Source organism: Rhinolophus sinicus, linkage group LG17 (assembly GCF_036562045.2).
Source record: "Rhinolophus sinicus isolate RSC01 linkage group LG17, ASM3656204v1, whole genome shotgun sequence".
NCBI lineage: Eukaryota > Metazoa > Chordata > Mammalia > Chiroptera > Rhinolophidae > Rhinolophus > Rhinolophus sinicus.
The window spans coordinates 13435694-13452350 of record NC_133766.1 but is presented as its reverse complement, the minus strand read 5'-3'; the positions used below and the strand labels follow the sequence as shown (position 1 = coordinate 13452350).

Sequence of the window (16657 nt, the reverse complement as noted above, 5' to 3'; positions counted from 1 at the left end):
CTGAAATTAAAAACAAATAAATGCAAAGACATCCCATCATCCCTTGTTCATGATCAAGACAATATTAAGACGACAATACTACCCAAAGCAATCTACAAACTCAATGCATTCCCTATCAAAATCCCAAGATTGTTTTTTGCAGAAATAGAAAAACACATCCTAAAATTCATAAAGAATGTCAAGGGACCCCAAATAGCTAAAATAATCTTGAAAAAGAACAAGTTGGAGGACGCATACTTCCCAATTTCAAAACATACTACAAAGCTACGGTAATCAAAATAGTTTGGTACTGGCATAAAGACAGACATACAGACCAATCAACGGAAGAAAATAGAAAGTCCAGAAATAAATCTTCATATATTTGGGCAATTATTTTGATCATCCACTAGGGAAAAGTACTAACTCTTTTCAACAAAAGGTGCTGGGAAAACTGGAAGTCCCTGTGCAGAACAATGAAGTTAGACCCTGACCTTATACCATATACAAATTCAAAATGGATCAAAGATCTAAATGTAAGAGCTAAAACTGTAAAACTCTTAGAAGAAAACATGGGGGAAATTCTTCCTGACACTGGACGTGGCAATGGTTTTTTTCGATATAAATTGAACGTTATTAAAATGGAAAACTTTTGTATATCAAAGGACACTAGCAAGAAAGTGAAAACCCCCAGAATGGGAACTATATTTGCAAATAATACATCTCATAAAGGATTAATATCCAGAATATGTAAAGAAATACAACTCAACAATAAAAAACAACTCAATTCAAAAATGGGCAAAAAATTGGAATAGACATTTCTCCAGAGAAGAAATACAAATAGCCAATGAGTGCATGAAAAATTTCTGAACTAATCATTAAGAAGATGCAAATCAAAACCACAATGAGATACCATACCCATATACGGCTATTATCAAAAAACAGAAAATAACAAGTGTTGGCAAGAATGTGGCAAAATTGGAAAACTTGTACATTGCTGGTGAGAATGTAAAATGGTACAGCCATTTTTTAATATAATATGGTGGGTCTCTCAAAAAAATTAAGCACAGAATTACCGTATGATCCAATGATTCCAATTCTAGGTATAGATCCAAAAGAATCAAAAGCAGAAACTCAAACTGATATTTGTACATCCACATTCGTAACATTATTCACAATAGCCAAAAGGTGTAAACAACCCAAATGTACATCAACAGATGAATGGATAAACAAAATGTAATATATACATACCATGATATATTAGTCTGCCTCAAAATGGGATGAAATTTTGATACATGCTAAACATGGATGAACTTTTAAAACATTATACTAAGTAAGATAAGCCAAACACAAAGGAACGATTTATGATTCCACTTACATGAAGAATAGAATAGTTAAATTCATAGAAAGTAGAATAATAGTTACCAGGGGCTGTGGGGAGGAACTAATGAGGAATTAATGTCACTAAGTAGTTTCAGTTTGAGATAATGAAAAAGTTCTAGAGATGATGGTGGTGATGGTTACACAACAATGTGAATGGACGTAATGTCACTGAATTGTACATTTAGCAATGGTTAAAAATGACAAGTCTTGTTATATTTTATCACAATAAAAAATTAAAATTAAAAAATGCTTTTAAACAGAAAATGGTAAATGGTATACATATTCTAAGAAGGGATGAGAAGCTGAATTCAGCTGTAGACTTGTTGCATATAAGCTGTATGCAGATTATCCAGAAGAATAAACACATCTGAAGCATGAAAGGTTCTGACGGGAAATTTCAGCTTACAGAAATCAAACTATGAGAGAAAAGAACATGCAGTGTGAAAAGGAAAAGTGGAATAGGAGCAAAGGATACTCGGGGCTTGCTAACTGAACTCACAAGTATAGGAAGAGTACTGTTCAAAATTGTCCCACCATGTATCAATGTTATGGATTATCTGGTTCAAAAACAACTCATCAGTGATACTACTGGACAGGAAGCAATCTACTTATGAACTTCAACTTTGTTATACAAACTACTCTCTGGAGACACTATAAAAAAATCAAAGTATGAAATCCTGCCAGGACTGAAATAAAGTACCTATTATATAGGATTCTGTGAAGCATATATGATAGCTATTATTGTTATAATAAAAATGAGACAGGTCAGCTTATTCTATCCAACCTACATTTCTAACAAGGAAAAATTGACGATTGTTTCTGAGGATTAATAAACATTAATCACAACTTACTATACAGAAACTAATTTACTTTGGGAAACAATACATCAATTTAAGATACACTAAAATATTCCATCTGTAGAATTTTTGCGGCTTTCTGAAAGTGTCCACATCCTAATATCCAAAATTTGTGAGTATATTACCTTACATGGCAAAAAGGGCCTTGTCAGTATGATTAAGAATCTTGGGATGGGGAGATGGTCCTAGATTACCTGGGTTGGGTCCAATGTAAGTACAAGGGTCGCAATGAGTAAAGGTGATGTAGTCAAGAGAGAAATCTGAAGATGCTATGCTGCTGGCATGAAGATGGAGGAAGGACCCATGAGCTAAGACAGTGCCGGCAGCCTCTAGAAGCTAGAAAAGAAAAGGACATGAATTCTCCCCTAGAGCCTCCAGAAAAAAACACAGGCCTGCCAACACCTTGGTTTTACTCCCTTTAAACCTCTACTTTTGGACTTCTGACTGTCCAAACAGTAAAATAAGCGTGTGTTGTTTTTAAGGCACTATGTTGTGGGTAATTTATTACAGCAGCAATAGGAAACTAATACACCAGCTGAACCAAAATTATCAAGAGAAAGCCAATGGCAGAATGGGAGAAGGTGGAAAAAAAATAAAATAAACTTCAGTTTATTTGCCCAATGGAGTCTTGTCTTCTGCCAAAAGAAAATTAAGTGCACCCACAGGAAAGTATCTTCCTCTAAAGAAGTTCTCCAGTTTGGCTGCATACAGGATCACCTGGAGAGCTTGGACACAATTCTGGTAACAGGTCCCATTTCAGACCAACCGAATCATTATTTCCAGTATGGTGAGAAAGTCAGCCAGATGGTGTTTGTGTGCAGTAAGGGTTGAGAACCCACTCTTCTACATAAAGATCACTTTTTAGTGACTTAAGGAAACTCCTGGCATTTCCAAATACTATTAAGTTCCTAAATTGTCCCCCAATAAATATTTGATTCACCATTCATTCATTCATCCAGTCACTGGTTTAGTGTATGGTTCGCTAACTTTAGCTTTGACAATAAGTTACCCTAGGTAAGAAGCTGACTAGGCCAAATCCTAATCGCAAAATTACTGGATCAAAAAGTAGGTGTTTTTTTTTTTCTTTCATTATGACAAATACTGCTAAAATTGCTATACCTACTTACCCTTCTACCAATTTTTTTTTTTTAAATCATGCCCACTCTGATAGGTGGGAAATTATATTTCACTGCTGTTTTAATTTGCAAGGCTTCAATCATCTTTTCACACCTTTATTGGCCATTTTTTGGTCGATCACTTATTCATATTTATTTCCATTAAGTTTTTTTAAGTTAATTTGGAAGAAATTTTCCTGTTAAGGAAACAGACCTTTTGCCTGTCATGAGTGTTAAACATTTTTCTCCAGTTTGTTGTCTTTGTCTTTGACTTCTTTAAGCCACAGATTTTATTTTTTACATATTTTTAATGTATCTACCTTTTCCTCTATGGTTTCTTTGGAAAGCTCATCCACACTATAAAATCCATCACCCACCCGTACTTTCTTTTAATACACTCAGAATTTCACTTTTTACACTTAAGAGATTGGTATCTGCCCCCACCACCACCACCAACAACGTAACTGGTAATTGTCCCATCATCATTTAGGTTAGGTCATCTCTTCTCCACTGATGAAGTTACCACACTATCTTCTAACTCATAAAAAGAGAAAGAAATTATACATGTGAATACATGTTTATGTAATATGTGTGTATATGAAAAACTCTAAAATACAAGCTTAACACACTAACTTCTTACACTATCAACAATAAAGGTGCTGCGTGACTCAGGTATAACTGTACCGTTTACAAATTCCTTATAAGGTTATGAAATATGTAAATAAGCATTAGGCACACTGTCTCATTCTTTCCCTTTGCAAAAGCAACACAACTGTCAGCACATTGCCTGTTCCTCAAAAGCAGTGATCAGTCAAGTGCCCTCTATCAGTTTTTCCCCACGTTCGTACTCAGCCTTGCAAAATACCTGTTGCCACTAGGTGGAGACAACTTGTTAACAGGAATACTGGTTACTGAAATAGCCACAAATTTTCTACAAATATATTTGAATGCTAAACTCTGCTTCAAAATTTGTGGGTTAACTAAGGCTAATTAATCACTTTAGCTGAGGATCCAGTTTCTTTATTTGTAAATTTAAGAATTTATATTAATTATACTAAACAGCCCTCTTAGCTCTGATGTTTTGTGGATGAAAAGCTTGCTTAAATATCCTTACCAGTACAATGCGTAAAGACAGTCCTCTCCTCCTGAGCTAAGAAGGTATTCTAGCTTTAGCAGCTTCTTTCAACTTGACTACTTCTACTAACCAGAACCAGTCACGTCCTCTCATCTTCTCAAAGCAGGTCAAAAGAGGCATGTTGTGTATTAAAGGTCGCACACCTCGCATTCCAAGTCACAGCCAAGGACTTCTGCACTTTTTTTCCTGTCTTCAAGAAAACTGCTGATATCATACTTCTCCACGTCCATTTGGCTTGTTTGCATATATATTTTAAACAATCAGCTAGCTATAGAAGTTCCTCTGAACTGGTGGTATCTTCCTCTGAACTGGTGAACTTGGTGCTACAGGCTGTGCATCTGGGGGGGTGTTTGTTCTCTGGTGTTATTTTATATTTTTTGCCCCATTTGGTCAAAACATTCCATTTCTTGTTGATTTCCTGAATTGTAATTGCCTCTCTGACAAGACATTCCTTACACTGGTACTTTACTCCCGGTTCTCAGCTGCCAGTCTAGATTTTGTCACTTCTAAGGATGTCTCAACCTCTGCTTGCCTAAGGGATTTCCAGTCTACTGCTTCATTCCATTATTTGAATCTAGTGACCACTGCCAAATTACTGACTCACTAGTAGTGTAGACCTCAGACTTTGGCATAATCTAGGCTCTCGGTCCTGAAACACACACAAACTCTATACCACAAACTAACCACATTTTTCGAGAGGGACTCCTTTTTATTCTCCCAGTGCCCTAAAACCAAGAGACACAAAGACGATGATAATTTCCTGGGCAGAGCAGAAAAATTCTGAGTTCCTAAGTAGAGTGAGGGAGGCTACCAGCTTCATTTCACATCACCACCCAGATCACAGGAAACTAAACAAGACAGCATACTGACGTGGTACCAGTAACAAGGTTTATTGGCTGTGGACTCTATGCCATCAGAACATATGGTTGGCCCCCAATAAAAATCTACAGATTTAATGGCACAGACAGATCAGTATCTATCAAGATGTAAAATACAACATAAGGTAAAACTTAAAGATTTACAAAAGCATATCATTAATTACAAAGCTGGAAAGAGAACTCTAGTAACTACTAACTTTCAGTCCAAAGCCCCAAATGCCACGACAAAAGTTAACCTCTGAGAAGTGGTATACTAAGGTCGATGTCCTTTCCTGGGCAGAGAAATGCTCATAAATGCAGATTTCTGTCAGAAGCAGCAGAGGCACTGATAAAACACGTTAGTTTTAGCAAGTAATGACATCAGAAGTCACAGCAACATTCCCTCATGTCACTGAAAATACACACACCAACAGGGTCTACATTTCTGGCAAGGGTATAATCTTTTGAAAAATTAAATTTGTGGTGACGTAATGACACAGAAAAGAATTAGATGAAGAAAAATAAGAGACCACGGAAGGCTGATGTCTCCACATTCTCCTAGCAGAAACTGGAATAACCCTTTCAGAAAGCAGCCAGGCAATTCATTTCCAGAGACATAAAAACATTGGTATTCTTTCACCCAGTTATTCCCAGTCCTAGGAAATAATGCTATTAATAATGGGTAACATTTACAGAGTATTTACCCCTTAATATGAAATCTTGCTTAATCCTAATAAGCCTATGAAGTAGTATTATCACCCTCCTTTAATAAAGAAGAAATTGAGTCAAAATATAAATAATTAAACAGACAAACTTGTTTCAAGGTCCCACAGTAAGGGTATGCCTAAGAAGGTATGCCCTTAACCACCACACCAAACATACTATTATTACTACTACTATGATAATTATAATGACACCATCAGGGAGACACTCACTGCAACATCAACAGGAAACTTCCTCAACCATCAAAAGTAATTACTAATGCCATACACAATGACTAGGTAATACTTGTAAGGTAAAGTGATGAGAGAAACCACTCATTTTCATCTGTACTACAATTACAGCTATGTAAAAGTTCTCTAGAAGGTAACAGAGTTGTTTACACTTTGTGGGGGATGGGGTTCCCTCCATTTTCCAACTCCCATTATTGCTGTTGTTGTCATTATTATTTTAATTACCATATTATAATAAGCACAGATTTTAACAACTTTAAGACAACAACAGATAAGACTAGAGAATTAAATATGCTTCTAGTGCCCCTTTGTAACCTAGGGTAGAAAAACTACTACAATAGGGAATAGTAACAGCCAGACTGGGATTCAGGAGACCTCAATTCTCATACTGGGTTCTTAGAACAATTCCAAACGGCAAACTGATTTAATTTTTCTTCTTTTCAGGCCTTTCTTTCCTCCTGGTTTCTGCAACTCACATAAAAAGTTTAAAACTGGAAAAGCAGCTCCTGCAGTTTCAAAGGCCAGGGGGTTAGAAGCGGCATGAAAAAAAATTTTTTTTAAGGCTAGAAAGAAGTCTTACAGCTCTGATGAATCTAAAGATTGGCATAAATTTTAGGTTCACGAAAGCAGCAAAAACTTGGCACAGCTCATATATACTGGAAATCAACATGATTTTGAACAAGTCAATATATAGACCTAAACCTCTTTATCTATAAAATGAGCATGTTTTAGGTGATGTGAGATATATATACACATACATACACACACACACACACACACACACACACACATAATTTATTCTAAATGTCCATTAGGACAGAACTCCTTATAGCATTTAAAATACACACATTTAAATATATGTATATAAATATACATATTGCAAAAGCAAGAAAAGAAAAATAAACAAGTGGGACTACATCAAACTAAAAAGCTTCTGTGCAGCAAAGGAAACCATCAACAAAATGAAAAGGCAACCTACTGAATGGGAGAAAATCATTGCAAATTATATATATGATAAAGGGCTAATATCCAAAATATGTAAAGAACTTACACAACTCAGTAACAAAAAACAAACAATGCAATTAAGAAATGGGCAGAAAATCTGAATGGACATTTTTCCAAAGAAAACATACAGATGGCCAACAGGTACATGAAAAGATGCTCAAATCATTACTCATCAGGAAAATGCAAATCAAAACCACAATGAGATCTCACCCTACACCTGTTAGGGGGAAGGAATACTACACCATCACCAGACTTGGTAAAAATAGGGTTATCGACAACTTCTCCCACACCTCATTTCATACTAACAACTTTCTTTTAAATATGGAAACCCAAAAACTTGGAAGTACACACAAAACTAGCCCAGGATCCACACCATAAATCAATTGATGTCTCTTTCTCTCTCTCTCTTCACATACACCTCTTATATTTACAAGGTGCTTTGCTGTTTACAAACCCCCTTTTCACCTATATTACCTCTTATGTCTTTACAAATAACTTATAAGGTCATCAAGGGGTTTTTTGTTTGTTTGTTTTTTAACAGAAAACAGAAAAGCCAACATTCTTGCTAGTAGTAGTAATAGAACCAGACCTAGAAACCAAGCCTCCTGCCTTCAATTCTGAAGCTCCTTCTACTGTACCCAACACTACCGCTTCTGTAATACAGCAAAGCCTTCTATTAAACACTTGGCTGGATTCCAAGACAGCTGTCCCAGACTGAATTAGACTCTATATCGTAAACAGTATAAATAGTGAGGCTTTAATGCAATTACCGGTGTGGAGGCATACATCTTTTTAAAAGTGAAAAATCAGTTGGTTTTAAGTTAAATCAACAGAGTGTGTATGGGAAAACAAGCAAAACGCTCTTCTAAAAAGAAGTCAAATTGAAGTACTGCAGATTTGCACTTTTTACAATAGCTAATAAGGGTAGTGGTAATACAGGGTGTAGGAAAAAAGGAGACAGTGGACAACTAAAAAGAAAAATGTAAAAATAAACGGTAAGATAGTTCTAATTTTAGGAAATAAAATGAGGGAACTTCTGTCTTTTCTCTCCCCTGAGAAATATCTGAGATTTTAGAACATTAGGCTGTAATAAAAGAGGTAGAAGAGGATTTTAGTTAGCCATCAAACGGAATCCCTGCCAAAATTCCTGCCTCTGGAATACTCGTATAGCACATTAGAAATCCAAAGTCCTATTTCTAGGTCAGCTATTGCTACTATATAGTCTAAATTAACCAATTATTTTACTCTTTCAATTCTCACATCTGTAAAATCAACTAACACTCCACCAAATTATTTTCTAATGACCCTGGAAGGAGTATATGTCTGCACAGGTAATGATCAATATTTTAGTTCTCATCAGCCACTGCGAAAATAAGTATTCCATAAACATGGTCTATGTGCACAGTACTAGGCTGGGCTAAAAGTGCAGAGAATGGTTTTTATAACCCAGGTGAATAAAGCACAGAGAAATGCTTAACGATTGTGATTACACGACAAAACTGAGGCATCTCAGAAATAGCTTTCATAGGAGTTGGGCTGAACATACAGGAGTCAGAAAGAATGATGTTAGATTTGATCAAAATACAAAATAAAAAAAGGAGTCATTAAATTTAGCTAGGCAGAGAGGAGGCAAGTAGATTTCTATGTCCTTTGGGTTCCCAAAGCACACCATACATCTGTTACTGCATTTAACACATTGTACACTAGTTTGTCATCCCACTTAAGACTGTAAATTCCTCAAGGACAGAAACCTTGTTCAATTCATTGTTCTATCCCTAATCCCTAGCATAGGGTCTCGCACACAGAAGATAACCAATTAACGCTTTTTAACAGGCAAGATAAGGACAGAATTCCCTATTTAAATTATAGTATGTTAACGTAGACTATTTGTGCAGGTAATTTACTCATTGACTCTCAACGCCAAAACCACCATTCTAGACTCTGCTCTATGGAGACTGTGCAACTATATTTCATGGACGCTGCTGCCAGCAGGTTCCTTGTTAGGCTTTGCCAGCCAGTGGAGGTAGTCAATGGAGATTAGCAAAGAGGAAGAGGGGTGAAGGGGCTTCTTTCTAATTCCCAGCAGCCGCAATAGGTTCCAGCCTCCAGCTGCTTTCCATCCTCCCAGAACTAGCCCTAGCAGCCGCTGAACAACACTGACCCAGACCAATGGAACCTCTTCTCTGAGCTCTTAAGTTGATTACTGTAATGTTCTTTTCGCTCTTAACCCACCATCTAACCAACTCTCTCTGTTGCAATTCCTATTGAAGTCTCTGTTTTCTCTACATTACTAATGTACACTAATACATTATTAAACACAGTGATTCGAACTGCTCTCCTCTGAGATATCCTGCTGCTTCATTGAGGGCGAAAGTCAAGAAAGTTTGGAGCTATTCCTATAGACAAAAATCTATAAAGGATAGCTCAAAACCCTTGAAATTTCTGTCTGTTAAGTTACAGGATAGAAAAACATTTAACTTTTATGATTTAAACTATTCAACTTGGAAAACAAGAGAAAATGAAAAATATTTAAATAATGCAGGCAATGCCAAGTACACACAGCCACCTCCTTTCACCGGGGCGCATAGCCTTGAGAAATGAGATGTCAGAGCTGATGTGCCGTTCCTCAGGGGTCTGAGTTCCCACAAGCCTCTCCTAGTGTGAGCATTACACCACGCTGAATGCGATTCCTATATTTAAAAACTTTTCTGTTGTTCAACACAGTCCCTAACTGCAAACTAACTGCTTCACCTAGTCTTCAACAATACAAAGAGCAATCTGTTCCAACACTAAAGCTGAGCTGAACTTACTGGTATGTTGCTCTCCCTTCCTAAGGAATTTTCAAGTATATTTTTTTTCACTACATGTGATTTTCATTTTACACATTGACTGCAGAATCTAACCTCTTCATAAAATACAACTCCACAGAAACAAAAAGAAATCCCTCTTGCAGAAGAGCCCATAATCAACACATCTGTTGAAAACAAATAACCAAAATGTTTTGATATTTCTCATTTGGTCTGTTACTTCACTTAATAAGATGACCTCATTGGACAATTTAATCTGAAGTTAATTTCAAAATTAATTTTTCATTATTGTACTTAATAAAACGATTTTTAAAAAATGATGGCAAAATGGCAGATACGTAGAAGCAGTAAACATGCTGTTCATCCATTCCCTAAATGAAACGGGAGAAGACAAATTCAAGCAATAGGACTTGCTCAGAATTTTTAGTGATGTATATAGGAGGCTGAGCATCCAACAAGAAGTATCACGGGGCACAGACACACTACCACTTCAGCTGCCTAACATCTGTAAGACAAAACGAGAAGTGAAAAGAATTTTAAGCTTGAAAACCTGTGGGCAGTTCCCCTGGAGCTCCTCCACGGAGCATAAAACCGGATAACGGTCCCCCACCCCCTTAGCATCTATAACGTCAGGGATTCATCACTTAGCTCCTGCCTGTGAACATAGTACGAACACAAGCTTCTACTTCAGTGCCAAGTATTTCCACAGTAAGTATATCCATGTAAAATCAACCAAACTATACTCCTTACAAAAGACACCAGAGGACCCATTTGACACATTGGGTAGAAAAAGTGAAAGACTGGAGGGGGCACGGGGGTAGAAGAAGAAGGGGGAAAAAATAGAACGGCTATCTGGCCCTTCAGGGAATAGATAGGGTAAATGTTACTGTACCTTTATACCCCAAATTATATGAGGGATCTACTCAGTTAAATTTAAATAAACATTCAATAAGTTACCACAATAAAGATTTAAAAGAAATTAAGTAACTGGTGTCTGATGACAATGACAACGTATGTCTCCCCCAGCATGTGTAATAAACAATACTAATTAAAAATAGAGTGTAGATCTGTAGGCGTGCAGAATAAACATAATCTCACAGCGCTTTTCTTTTTTTTAAAAAACTGCAAACTGTGATACATTGTTTGGTTTCTCCAGATTTAATAAATGAGTCGCTACAAAATTATGAGGTTCTTTAAGTCATACTAGAAAGGCTGTCATAATTTTAATAGAACACATTTTAATGTTAACTCACGTCTCTTGCTGGAAGGAATTATGCTTCTCTGCTAATGTATAGAAATGAAACTGTCACTGAAATACTGGGTTATATATTTTTCACCAGACATATCTCTTTACTCCAACCACTGCATAACATAAACACAAATCATGAATAAATCAGATTAAAGAGAGAGACCTGACAGGACACACTGAAGGTCAGTAACAGACAAATGAAATTCCAAAGATGTTTACTGACCTGCTCAATCTTTCTATTCATACCAACCTGGCAGATAGCTGAGTGCTGCACACAAGCAGAGACAAATTTAAAAAATCTCAGTATTTTGAACGTCTACATTATGTTAGTGGTTCCAATTTGAAATTTTTCTATGCAGCACATTTAAGGACCTAAGCATATTTTTCAAATATTCAAAGGGACTAGCCTTCTCAGGCAGTTTTCCTTCATAAATTCTCCATTTCACTCCCACACCTACTATAATTAACCTAAAATGTGGATTCCACAAGGATATACCTGAAGAAAATAACTCAAATCCTTACAAAAAAGTGAGAGGCCATATTTGCTGTGCTATGCCTGGAAAATGGACTCATATATAACTACTCATTATTTTACTAAAAAGCTACGTTCAATGCACAATCAAGATTTTTAAAGATACCTGTTGATTGCAACAAGTAGAAATTTCAGGGGAGAAGAGGAATAACCAACCAAAAGTCATATTGCTGCCATTTAAATTCTTTATAAATCAAAAGGTCAAATATTCATTTTTAAGAACGAAAATCTAACACCAATCTAAGATACTAAAATATTAAACAATACCCCAAGCCAAATTGGATAAGTATATTACCCACCAATTACACTACAAGTATTCCAGCTGATCACCTTGGAACTCCCAAAAGAAGATTATAAAATACAAATCACTCATACATCAGTTTTCAACAATTCTGTCTAAAACACGAAAACCATGTCTCAATTTTTTTTAATTTTTAAAATAAAGCATAGTACGAAAATAATGGATGCAAACCTATCCTCTTCACAGCAAATTTCTTCACACCCCTCAAGGAAACGTGACAATTTCAAATCATTTGCCCAAGTAAAGGCACACAATTCTCTAAAACTTCTGACAGCCACGCAGTCGAGACCCAAAAAGGCTTCAAGGAGATAAAATGCCAGTATGGCCTTTACGAACAAACAATCAGAAGAAACCTCAAAGTTGGAGACCAATTTTTACTACCAGTGTCTCCGGGCGCAGGGAAGCGACTTCGGTAGGAAGAAAAAGATCCTGACCACCCGAACGAGGGCTCCGCGGCGACAGCAGGTACCAGCGATCTCAGCGTCCACGAGAAGATTCAAAACGCGAAGCTTCCAGCAGAAACAAACCAAGACACCCCCTCCCCCCATCACTCCCCCGGGGCAACCTCGCGGTTTTAGAACCTGCAACAGATACTTCCGAGCAGGCAGGCGGCACTCCAGGAATGTTTTAACCAGGAGGGGCCTCCCCCCAGCCCGCAAGGAACCCCGACGCCGAGGCGCGCCTCCACACGCGAACCCCGATCCACCACCCCGGGGGGAAGGGGGCTGCTGGCACGAAACGCTCTGCCCCACCCCCACGGTGCAGACACGCGGCGAGGGAGGGGGGAAAACACCCGCATTCCACGCCGCTCGCCTCCGGAAAGGGGCCGCGGAGAGGCTGGGGCCCCGGCCCGGGAGGAGAGGGGGCCGCGCCGCAGCCCCGGCCTCCGCGCTGAAGTGCGCAGGGCTGGAGGTTCGCCGCGAAGGCAGGGATCCCTGAGCTTTGCCCACTGGGTCCTCCAGCCACGGACTCACCACCTCCGCCAAGACCCTCGAAGAAACGGGAACAATGAGAGCCGCCTCCCCCGCCATCCCCGCCCGGAGAGCGGCCGGGGGCGGCGACGCCATCTCCTCTCACACCCCCGCGGACACACACCCCTCCCCGGCCACCCGGCCGCCTCCAGCCGCCCGCAGCCCGGCCCAAACGCCGAGCGTCCCGGACCGCCGCTCCCGCGCCCTCCGCCTCCCCGGCCGCCTCGCTCACCGGCGCCTGCCCCAGCCCGGGACTCCGCTGGCCGCGGCTGGAGCGAGACTCAGGGACAAGCCGCCGCGGCCGCCGGCGCCGCCGCACAATATGGCGAGCCTCGGCTTCCGCAATGGAGTTCGGGAAATACAACAGGGGCCGCTCAATATTCATGAGAGACTGAGGGGAAGCCGGCTCGGCCGGCGCTGCGGGGAGGGCGGGAAGGAGCGAGCGAGCGGGAGGGCGGAGGCGCCGGACGGGGACGGGCTCGGCGTTAGAGCGCCGCCGCGCGCTGGCCTCGGAGGGGCCGCACCGCCGCCCCGCCCCGCACCGCCGGCCGGCCCCGCCCCCCGCCCCGCCGGCCGGCCCCGCCCCCCGCCCCGCCCCGCCGGCCGGCCCCGCCCCCCGCGCCCTCCGCGGGGCCGACGCAGCCCCCGGGCAACGCCCCGAGGACGGCGGCGGTACCTCGTTGGCGTCCTTCCCTCTGCCTGTGTGGTTCTGCCCCTGCCGGGCTCACCCATGATGCTTCCCAGGCCGGCTGACCGGGTTTGGGTGCCGAGTGCTCCCCCGTGACTGTCTCCTGTGCGTTACACCCATCCCGCCCGGGAGGAACCCTCCTTACTCATTCACCTCTAGCACTTCACCTGCACTTCGGCACCTTGCCACCCCCGTTCTACACACACACACTTTGCATCCTTGCAGAGTGAACCTACGACATCTAACAAGTCCAGGGCAGATGACCTTCAATTCTAGAAGTATAGTAGCCGACATCGGTAAGTATTCTGATTGTTCTCATCAGCTCTTAGGCTCTGTCTTGCTGCTCTTTTATTCCTACCTCGTTGGCCCTCTGGTGTCATCTTCTGAACTTGAGACTGTAAGAATCGATTACGTAGATGTAAACATTACCTAAAACACAACCAATTAGTCTCCCCAAAAATACGTAAAATGTGTATAAATTAAGCTGTAAACTGAAGAAGTACAAAGGAGAGTTCCCCACCGTAGGATGTACTGGTGAGATGTTAATTTCTCTGGAAAAAATTACCAATGGGAGAATCACTCTGTGAATTATATAAATGTCTAACCACTATGTTGCACACCTGGAACTAATATAAAATAATATTGAATGTCAATTCTAATTGAAAAATAGATAAGTTAATTAATTAATTAAAGATAACCAATAATACCAGGCAGTAAATGTGAAGGCAGTTGTGGTGTAAAGGAATGGACTACCCTAGGAATTGGGCAAACTATGATTATAGCCTCCAGGCTATCTCTAACTATGGTACTTAAGTAAATTACAGAACTCCTCTGGATTTATTTTCCTTATTTGCAAAAGTGAGAGGATCGTGTTGAATGATTCTTAGGTCCTTTCCAGCTTTTGAACTTTCTAAAATTTTACAAGCAATGCGACATAAGTGGTATAAAATTATTTAGGATTTTGGAAAAGAAAAGGATCAATTCCAGCTGGTGTGTTCAGGGATGATTCCTGAGAAGCCAGGATTTAAGTAGGACATTTAAGCTAAATGGAAAAAAAAGAGGACAAGAGTTAAAATATTAAAGACAACACATTATGTATCCTACCTAACAATCCATTAAAGTAATCAAGAGCAAAGCATTATTCTTTTTCAGTGATTTGAAAACTTTCACCTACTATCTATAGCTTTAAATAAGAAATTATAATTCCAATTCTACAAGCCCTTCAAGGTTAAGCTCTTCCTCCAATGTGAAAAAAAAAAAAAATCAAAATAATAGTAATGTTTCTAACTCTCCCTTCCTGTAAGGGTCCACTTTCTAGAGGTAGTGCAGTTGCAGAAGCATCTCCTGTCTTTATTTATGATGACTGCATGTGTAATTCAGTTAAGGATGTTCATAATTCAGAACGTTTAGCTCTAGCTAAAATGCTGTGAAAATAATGATGTGTGGTTAGATTAAGACATTCAATTGATGTTGAGAAAAGTGATCGTTTGTAGAAAGCACAGGAACTTAATGGATGAAAGTTTAAATATAGTACTTAAAAAAGATTCACAGGAGAATTAGTGGCAAAATGGAAAACTTATGGGGCATCTGGATTAAATGTGATTAAAAAAGTAGACCTCAGGCTAGTATCCTTAATATGAAAGACACTGCTGACAAATGAATGGAACTGGTATTATCTATTTTATCTCTTACTCAAAAACTTGGCATTGAGAATACTGTGGGCCTTCCTTGACTATACTAATCAGGAAAGTGTATGTTATGGTGTAGTAACAAATATCCCCCAAATCTCCATGTCTTAACACAATAAAAGTTATTGTTTGCTCATGTTTCATGCTTCATGTGGATCAGACTCACTCTTTTCCAGTTACTCTAGGAACCAGATTGATAGAGGGTCCACCATCTTGGAGCTGTATCACCAAAACACAGCAACTGAGTCTCTGTGGCAAAGGAAGAAAGTAACTAAAGAATCCGCACGAACTTTTCACAGCCTTCTCTTGGAAAGGAAAGAAATCACTGATCACATTTCACTGACCAAAACTAGTTACATAGCGCCCCACCCCCACCCCCCCACCGATCTGCAAGGGGACTGAGTCCTTCAACCCAGTCCTTGAACTAAATTCAGGAGAAGTGGGGATATTGATGAACAATATTAAAGTCAAAAACACAGACCCCACCAGTTATCTCCTAGATATTATGAAAATACTCCAAGAAGTTTATTCCATAACACTAGCTCTCTTGAGTAGCTTAAAGAAAAGTTATGCTTTCAAAAATAAACTGTACTTGTTATGAGTTGAATATAGTGATAATAGAATGGGCTTTCCATTTTCTTCCCCTTTGTTTTAATTGTATATTAAATCAAAGTCAAGTCCATAGTCAGCCTATTAATAGTGATTTGACATATCCAGCCTACTTTCTTTTTGCTAATTTTTTGAACTGACGTAAGGGGTGTACCTCTCTGAAAAACATTTTCTACCTACACTCTGCCCCCATGTTAAGTGTGCTAATTGAAAGTGATAATCGTATTTTAAGTAGGAAACCATCACAGTAACACTACATAATACAAGTATTGTATTACAGGTAGGTGACTAGATGAACTCTAGTTAAAAAGAGTCTTTTCCCTCACAACTTAAGAAGTAGTACTCTGTTAATCACACAGTGAATTGGGCAGGCATCTCTGATCACAAAATCACCTCTACTGACTTTTTGCTATAGTAATGCTACAAAATGAAAGATTATAGTTCAGCTTAACCAACTTTGGTTGAGCATTTATTATGTGCCTACACTTTACCAAATGCTTGGAATAAAAACATTAATGTAACTTATGTAAT

At 39.3% G+C, this 16657-nt stretch overlaps 2 protein-coding genes across 2 annotated transcripts in view; one reads left to right on the top strand and one right to left on the bottom strand.

Moving 5' to 3' along the window:
- The window catches only part of RNF2 (ring finger protein 2), a 32331-nt gene extending 18727 nt beyond the window's left edge, over positions 1-13604 (bottom strand). The window contains exon 1 of the mRNA XM_019738109.2: positions 13374-13604. The gene's annotated coding sequence lies outside the window, so the exon portion shown is untranslated. The remainder of the gene's footprint in view (positions 1-13373) is intronic.
- A 216-nt stretch (positions 13605-13820) lies between these two features.
- Positions 13821-16657, top strand: part of NIBAN1 (niban apoptosis regulator 1) — a 169868-nt gene continuing 167031 nt past the window's right edge. The window contains exon 1 of the mRNA XM_019738093.2: positions 13821-14125. Coding sequence (XP_019593652.2) covers positions 14089-14125 — 37 coding nt within the window. The 5' untranslated portion in view covers positions 13821-14088. The remainder of the gene's footprint in view (positions 14126-16657) is intronic.